This window comes from Microtus ochrogaster, unplaced genomic scaffold (assembly GCF_000317375.1).
Source record: "Microtus ochrogaster isolate Prairie Vole_2 unplaced genomic scaffold, MicOch1.0 UNK20, whole genome shotgun sequence".
In the NCBI taxonomy this organism is placed as follows: domain Eukaryota; kingdom Metazoa; phylum Chordata; class Mammalia; order Rodentia; family Cricetidae; genus Microtus; species Microtus ochrogaster.
The window spans coordinates 2,359,361-2,368,115 of record NW_004949118.1 but is presented as its reverse complement, the minus strand read 5'-3'; the positions used below and the strand labels follow the sequence as shown (position 1 = coordinate 2,368,115).

Below are 8,755 nucleotides of genomic sequence, written 5' to 3'. Positions count from 1 at the left end.
GAAGTCCAAGGACCGCCCACCTCCATCCAGGTTTAGTAAGTTGAGCATCCAAACTGCCTAGGCTCCCCCAAAGCCAGTATGTGCAGTAGGATCAAACCCAGTTGCCATTGAGAACAGATATTTTCTAGTGAGTAATGGATTAGGAACCTGCACAGATCAGCCGGTACGTCCTGGTATCTTTAGGGTGGAGCCAGGTGTGAAGAAAGGGAGTAGATACCAACTGAGCTAGTTCTGGGCAAGCTTTTGGGTTTGTAATCAATCTCAGGGATATGTTGGTTCTGCGGAAGTTTGAGTTTGTACAAGACCTGTCTAATCTGGACTTTTCCTTTGCCCTGGCTATCACCATTTCCTCCCGAGGCTGTGACCTTGAGAACCTGCAATTATGGGAGTTGACCGAGCTGTCACCCAGGAGCAGGGCTCATTAGTGGCGCCCTCCTCACGCACTCTGCAGTCATCCTGGTTTTCTCCTTTGGCTCTTTTGCTGACATTTGGAGAGGCCTGGGACAGCCAGAGAAGTCGCGAACACCAAAGATGGGTTAACTTGGCGGTCTCTGCCTGCTGTTCAGAGCCAGTCAGACTTCGAGAACTCAGATTTAGTTAGCCTCTGGAGTAAACTCCAGTGCGATGTGGAGAAAGGGGCAAACTCATCTTAAATGTCAGCCCGGCATCCCTGGGGATGAGTGACAGCAGGTAATTAGAAGCAATTAGTCGTGCCCCTGTCGGGAAACCGGGCAATTACCTTTCTCTCTGGCTTCCTCTTCCGTCCTTCCTGTTCGGATGAAAGCGGTAGAAGCGCCCTGCTCCCTCAGCGGCAGAACGCCGAGCTGGCTCGGGGACCAAGGGTGAGCAAAGCCGGCTCGGGTCTCCTCCTCCCGCCGGCGGCGCAGCGGTGCATTGTGGAGGCAGCGCGCGCCCAGCGCTGAGCCACAGCCCGGGACCGCGCGCGTGGAGCTGTCCGAGGTGCTGACCGTCCCGCCCGCCCGCCCGCGGCCCGCGCGCCCGCCTGCTCCGGTTCGCGCGTGGATCCCCGTCCCCGGGCGGCTCCCGCCCTCTGGCTGGCCCACTTGTCTGAACCCAGCGAAGTGGCTGAGGGAAGTCATGGTATTCGCTCCAGGTACTCTTACATCTTCTTTTCCCGCAGACGTCTAGGCGGAGAGCGGGGCGGGAGGCGAGCGCCCAGGGAAAGGAAAGGCCTTTAAGACGGAGTTGCGGTGGCCAGAGGTGGAAGAGCACCTAGTCGCCCCTCTCCCTACCCGCCCCATCTATTCCCCGGCAACACCTAGCCTCCCCTCCTCACCATCCCACCTGAATCCCCGCACCCCAGTGAGCACCCAGCACCTTGGCAAGTGACCCCTCTCGCCAGAAGCACCGGGCCTGCCCCTCGGACGTGCGGGCGGGGAGTTGGGCAAAGGGTACTTGGCTTTGGGCTCCTTCAGCGGGAGTCTCTGTCGCTGCTGCTCCACCCCAGCCTCAGAGGTGGCAAAGTGATCCGCTTCCTCCTGGCCTCCCGAGAAAGAGGTCGGAGCCAGGGCAAGCAGGGCGAGCGGCCGAGGAGTGCTAGCTCTCAGGGTTTCGATCTGAAACTCTGTCCGGACTGCAGCAGGAGGCGGAGGCTACTGCGGCGCCACGGGCTCTTGCAGTGTCTTTGGGGGGCAGGTGGAGAAGGACCTTGGTCCTTTTGCTGCTGCTAGAGGTTACAAGTTGACCAGGAGTCAGAGTTATCTGAGGTTGATGTGTGTGTGTGGAGCAGGAGAGGCGAGGGGCAGAATGAGGGAATCCAAGGGAAAGCTGAAACGTGGACCACAGTCAGAGTTGACATTTTTAGACCTGAAGTTCGTCTGTCTGTCTGCCTGTGTTTTTATTTTTATCTTTCCCCTTTCTAACCTTTCCTCTCCTTTCCCTCTCCCCTGGCCCTCCTCTCCCCCTTTTTTTATTTACTTTATTTTTAAGGCTGTACTTTTATTTAAGGGCAGTGGACAACAAGCAGCCGGAAACACACAGGGGTTGGCTCTCTATAGATTGGTTAGGTGTCTTTAATTTGAGAAACAGGTTTGAATATGTCCTGGCCAGGGAACCGGACACTGGAAAAGAAAAATAAAGCATTTCTAAAAGGAAGGAATTTGATTTAAAAAATGATCTCTGAAATAAAACAAGAGGAAGCTGTCCATCTGTCGACGACCCTCCACTGCATGTTCTCAGGAGGCTAGCTCAGCCGGCAGGATCCAGTCTATGTTAGCTCCAAGTTACCACAGGTAGTGTTGGAGAGCAGCAGCTCTCAACCTGTGGGTCGCGGCCCTCCTTGGGGGAGTTCACAGGACCCTGTCACAAGGGTCACATATTAGATATCCTGCATATCAGTTATTTACATTACGATTCATAACAGTAGCAAAATTACAGCTATGAAGTAACGAGAATAATTTTATGGTCAGGGTCACCACAACATGAGAGCTGTATTAAAAGGGTCACAGCATTAGGAAGGTTGAGAACCCACAGCTTTAGAGGAATGTCCAAGAGTCCTTCTCCTGTCCAAAGCAGGTAACTCAAGGGGAGTGCAGTGGAGGGTGGGTATGTGAGGGACAGACAGGCAGTCCAGGGTCAGTGAATTGGGAAGAAGCTTGGGTTTCCATTTCCAACCTCAGAAAACACTTTAGCTTCCTTGCTGGCATCTCATTGTGACTTTAGGCACCGTGCAAAGTGAGTACACCTAGCTTTACCACTTTCATGGAGGTTGATTCCAGACAGTCTTGCCAGGCTGAGCTGAAGCTGTCTGCCTTCGGCCTCTGCCTGTTTCACCAAGTCTTTGGAGTCTTTCCTCCTGAGGGGTTATCCCCCATCCCCCAGCTACAGAGGTGGAGGCAGAGCTGTGTCTGGAGCTATGGCTACAGATAGGATAGGATGCTAGCTAGACATTTTCTCTACAAATGAAGGGGTGGGGGCAGGGTAATGAATGGCAGACCCTTTCTGGAGGGGCAGTCTGGGTTCAAGCAACTCACGATTTGAACAGGAGCTGGCCTTCCCATTTAACTTTCAAGTTTGTAGTTTCTGTTGATTGCTGTGGAGGAAATAGTGATGATTCATAGCTGCCCAAAAAAATTCAGAAACTGGCCTGAATAGGACAGGTGCAGAAACGTGTAAAACGTTCCTCATGTCTCCCCTTGCCCCAATTTTGAGGTTTTCTTGAAAAGTACAAGCATTCGGGAGCTAAGAATATCTTATCGCCATTGTGCTTCCTGCCCATGCGCTTCCGAACCCTGTGGTTCCATCATTCTGGAAGGAAAACAGAAGAGTGATTGATTTCTGAATGCCATTAAAACTTCACTGTTGGTTTGTTATTCTTCCAAATCACGGTAGACTAGGACTCTACACATTTTTTTTTTCTCTCTGAGTTAAGGAGAATGTTTCCCATCACACTCCTCCAAGCAAACCTAATACGCAAAGGAGACTCATTAACTATGATTACTCAAAAATTAGCAACCAGTCAATCCTAAAATTGGTCTAGTGTGTATTGTGTTCTTACTGGATTTTCACAGAAGTAAACAGGCGCCCTGGGTTCTAGCTCTGGCCTTGTTTCTGCAAGCTTGACTCTCTCTCTGCCTACCTCACACGCAAAGGGGAAAAGCGAAGCCACTTTCAGGCTAGCAATGCAGCAGGATGGGGAAGCACCAGGATGGAGCTCTGTGTGACCATAGTTAGAAGTTGCTCTCGCCATTCGCTGTGAACCATGTGTGCATTTTCATGTCTTGGTATCTATGCATTGGAAGAAACAAGGTTTCGGTTGGGCAAGAGCCTTGAGTAGTTTTCCTCAGTATGACTAGAACAGAAAAATAAATTTCGCAGAGGCAGGCGGATCTCTGTGAGTTCGAGACCAGCCTGGTCTACAGAGCTAGTTCCAGGACAGGCTCCAAAGCCACAGAGAAACCCTGTCTCGAAAAAAACCAAAAAAAAAAAAAAAAAAAAGAAAAATAAATTTCACATATTTCCTTTCTCTTACATGATTAATAGACATTGTAACTTAGGAGGATTTAATTAAGTTGTGTAAACTAATTTTAAAATACTCCAAGGTAAGGGACTACTAATATATTTTTTTTTTTTTTGTTTTGTTTTTCGAGACAGGGTTTCTCTGTGGCTTTGGAGCCTGTCCTGGAACTAGCTCTGTAGACCAGGCTGGTCTCGAACTCACAGAGATCCGCCTGCCTCTGCCTCCCGAGTGCTGGGATTAAAGGCATGCGCCACCACCGCCCGGCCACTACTAATATTTTTTAAAGACCTGAAGTCAGTTACTCATTTCTCGTGCCTCGTATGGCAGTTACACAAAGCCAGTGAGTGAATGAGCAGCAAGGCATATCGATTTCTCTGCTGGGTCTGACAGAACACCCTCAAACAGAGGTTAAGCCATGGGTCACATGGGTAAAAGAAGCCTTGTGTTTCTTTCCCCATTCATTCTGTTACTGTCTCTGAAGTAACAGAGAACTGAAGTTAAAAATATTTCCATAGCAGTGTGAAAAACTTCCCAAGTGTGAATGACCAGGCCTGAAGGGAGACATCACCGATGCACCAATATGGAAACAGGCTTTGTTTTCCATTGGTGATGCTAAACTGACCCACGTCACCTGTCTGTGGGCGTAGCAACAGCTACTGTTTAGGAAGTGGGAAAGTACTGTATGATTTCTGGACTTCCACGCGGTGTCTCAGGTGTTTGGAGTAGCGGTATCTTGTAGGAGGATTTTTCTGTCCCACCTTCCAGCTCCCAAATAACCACACAGAGACCTCTTAATTATAAAAGCTTGGCCAATGGCTGACATTTTTTTTTATTAAATTTTATTTTAAATACCAACCAACCAGGCTTGTTTTTAACTAGTTCATATAACCCACATCTTTTCATCTATGTTTTTTCACGTGGTTCAGTTACCTTTACTTTGTAAAGCCTGTGCTGCTTCCTCTCCACCCGGTTGGTGACTATGCCCTTTTTCTTCCAAGAGTTCTCTCTGTACGACTCTCCTGCCTAAACCGCCCTGCCTAGCGAATGGCCATTTCTCTTTTTTATTAAGCCAATCAGAAGGCACCTTGGCAAAGACGCATCTTCACAGTGTACAAAAGATTATCCCATAGCAGGTACCACAGTGTTCTTGTCTATTTATAGACAAAGGCAAAGTGGAAGAAGAAAGAGAGACCACTGGCCAATTGTGTTAAAGTTGGCAAAAGGGCAGCAAAGTGTATTTCTTGGTTTAGTTCCTGGATGGAAAAAGAAGGTACACTCACAAATTCAAGTCTCTTCACTGCCATGTTGTTTTGACACACACACACACACACACTCACACACACTCACACACAGACACTCACACACACACTCACACACACACTCACACACACTCACACACACACACTCACACACACTCACAATCACACACACACACACACACACACACACACACACTCACACACACACACACACACATCTGTATCCCCAAATCAGAGTAATCTAATGAGAAGTAGAAACGAGGATGGGAGTGAGCAGAGGAGTTCCCTTCATCTCTGGACGACGCTGCTTCTGCCAGCGAGTACCATACACTTCAGGAATTAACTCACCTCTCTTGTGGATGGGCTTCATATAGGCTGCACGTATCTGGATCTGATTCAAGTTGGATCCTGTGCTAACAAAAAATATCTTTTCTCTTGCACACAAATGATGTAAGGTATAATAATGAAGATTTCCTAAGGACATAAAATAGTGTAACTGCAAGCATTTAGTTAGGCAGACCCTGACATCTAAGCTGTGTTTGGAGAACATTTAACAAGCACAGTATTTCTACAGCCAGCGGCCAAGTATATTTAAAAAAATATTTATTACAAGATAGCTATAGCCTTTATACACGCATATAAATCTATCAATTTAAATAAAGTGATGAATAAATTATATAGCACACTGTCTTAACTGTCAGGTTTATAATCTGCCAGCCTTATGAATTCTTTTCTGTTACTATAGTCTTTTAGAAACATATTCATTACTTTAAAATTAATATACACTACATTTGATTTTTTGCATATGATTGAATGAGTTTAAAAACATGCATAGACTCACGTAATTGCCACAGAATACCTTCAACACACTAAAATTTTCTTCTCTTGTTTCCCTTTTCAGTCAGTGCCATCCCCGTTTTTCCCCGAGTTTATCACAGACGTGTTTTCTATCCCTCAGCATTTGCATTGTTCAGAATGTCCTATAATTGGAATTACATTGATTCCAATTAGCCATTGATGCCACATCAACAGAAACTACAGACCGTATGGCTTATAAAAGATGGAAGTTCATTCCCTACAAATTTAGAGGCTGGGGAGTCTAAGACCAAAGTATGGCAGATTGGGTATGGCGGATCTCCTGTGGACAGTCACCTTCTTACTGCGACTTCACATGGCAGAGCGTGGGAGGTGTGCCTTCATGAATGACACCAGTGTTGTGGAATATTATTTTAAGATATGTTACATTTGTTTATGCGGTGGAGCATTTGTTTTAATGATGCAAAGATGTGTTGCATTCCTTTATGTTGCACTTGTTTAACTCTGTGAAGCTGGGTTACTTTGCCTGTCTAAAACACCTGATAGGTCTAATTAAAAGCTGAACGGCCAATAGTGAGGCAGGAGAAAGGACAGGTGGGATTGGCAGGAAGAGAGAATCAATGAAAGGAGAAAAAGAGCAAAAGGAGATCAATGAACGAAAAAGGAGAAGAAGAGGGCTGCAGGGGACAGCAACCCAGTCATACAGCCAGACTTTGAATAAGAAGGAATGAAAAGATATAGAGAAATAGAGAAAGATAAAAGCTCAGAGGCAAAAGGTAGATGGCATAATTTAAAGTTAAGAAAGCTGGTTATAAACAAGCCAAGCTAAGACTGGGTGTTCATAAAAAAACAATAAGCCTCCATGTAATTTATTTGGGAGCTGTGTGGCGGGCCGTCCAAAGAGTAAAGAGTGAAAAACAATGAACTGCACACCAGTTCCATTGTGAAGGATCTATGGGAGACCCCTGGTGTTTGGATATATGGCTTCTGCTTCCCCAACTGAGAGACATTTAGGCTATATCCAGTTTAATGGAGTAATGAATAAGGTTGTATTAAATATCCACATGTGTTTGTGTCCTATATTTAATTTGTTTGAGGCAAATATACCAGGTTGTGAATGCTGGGGCTTATAGGAAGTTAAACCTCAGCTACTCTCTTGAAAACTAGTTTGATTTCAAGGCCACCATTAATCCATGAGAAATTTCCATTCTCCTCGTCCTCACCATCCTAATAGATGTGAAATAGTGTACAGCATGATTCAATTTACATCTCCCCGAAGACTGATGACTGTGGACCTTTAAAATATTTTTTGTTTTTATTTGTTTTTTATAGTGTGTGTATGTATGTGTGAGCACATACATGTGTGTATGTATATATGTATGTATATACGTTTGTGTATACATGTGCATGTTTGTGTATGTGCACACATGCACACAAATGAAAGTCAGAAGATAAATTTCAGGACTACGTTTTATTGGTTTTCTCCTTTTACCATGTGGGTCCTGGGGTTCGAACTCAGGTTGCCGGACTCTGTGAACAGCATCTTTTCCTGATGAACCATTTTTGCCCCCTGTTCGAGGATCATCTTTTCAAGAGCTTGTTTGCCAAGTGTCTACTTTCTTGATGCATCTGTTTAAATATTTTGTAATTTTTACAGGAGAATGTTTGCATTCTTGATGTTGGGTTTGGGAATGTCCTTGTATAAGCTGTTGTCAGATAGATAGATGATAGCTGAGTTTTTCATTCTTTCAACACTGTTTTCAAACTAATTTTTTAATATTAGAGGGGTTCATGTATTTTAATAGGCTATATTTTATGGCATATCTAAGAACTTTTGCCTAATTCAAAGTCTTCAAGATTTTTTTCTCACAGGTTTTATAATTTCATGCCTCTGATCTATTTTCAGTTGCTTTTTTAAAGTTGTTTATCCAGTTGTGGCAGTAAACCTATAATTTTGCACCCCGGAGGGGCTGGAGTTTGTCAGATCATAGGAAGTTCCAGGGCATCCTGGGCGCATTGGAAAATCCTCTCACCGGTTTTGCTCCTTTTGGTTAACATATAGTAGCTGAGCGTGTCAGTGGGGCGCGGAATGTCACTTCAGCTTGTGTCTGCAGGACACTCTGGTCACTCCAGGGAAGCCGGCAATTCTGCCTCCCTCTGACTTCCAGAGGTTTGGAGCCTGAGTTCCTCTCTTCCTGGAAAGATGCACAATAGGTCCGTGTGAGCTACAGCCAGCCCCACTGCGCTGTGCAGCCCTGGAGCCAAGGCCACCTTTTCAGCTGGGCTGTGATTCTCAGTATCTAGACTTTCATCCTTCACAGCCTTCAGTCATCACGATTTTATTCCCTGTTTACAGTGAGTCCTTAAGCTTCTGTGTCAGAGAGACGATGTATGTTGCTTTCTTCCTGTGTCCGTCTCATTTTACTTAAAGTTAGCATCTTCCAATCTCATCAATTTTCCTGCAAACGACAGATTTCATTCTTTTTTGATGACCGATTAATATTCCCCATGTGTGTGTCTTTCCATCCCTCGTGTCTTCTCCAGTGTCCCTTTGGTGTTTATGAATCCTCCATAGGGATGATGGTTCACGTGCTTGATTCACTTTATTTATAGGCCTTCTTCTTCTTCTTCTTCTTCTTCTTCTTCTTCTTCTTCTTCTTCTTCTTCTTCTTCTTCTTCTTCTTCTTCTTCTTCTTCTTCT

General features: G+C 45.5%; 1 protein-coding gene across 1 annotated transcript in view; it reads left to right on the top strand.

Moving 5' to 3' along the window:
• Positions 1-1,053: 1,053 nt before the first annotated feature.
• Positions 1,054-8,755, top strand: part of Akain1 (A-kinase anchor inhibitor 1) — a 54,795-nt gene continuing 47,093 nt past the window's right edge. The window contains exon 1 of the mRNA XM_026789516.1: positions 1,054-1,114. Coding sequence (XP_026645317.1) covers positions 1,099-1,114 — 16 coding nt within the window. The 5' untranslated portion in view covers positions 1,054-1,098. The remainder of the gene's footprint in view (positions 1,115-8,755) is intronic.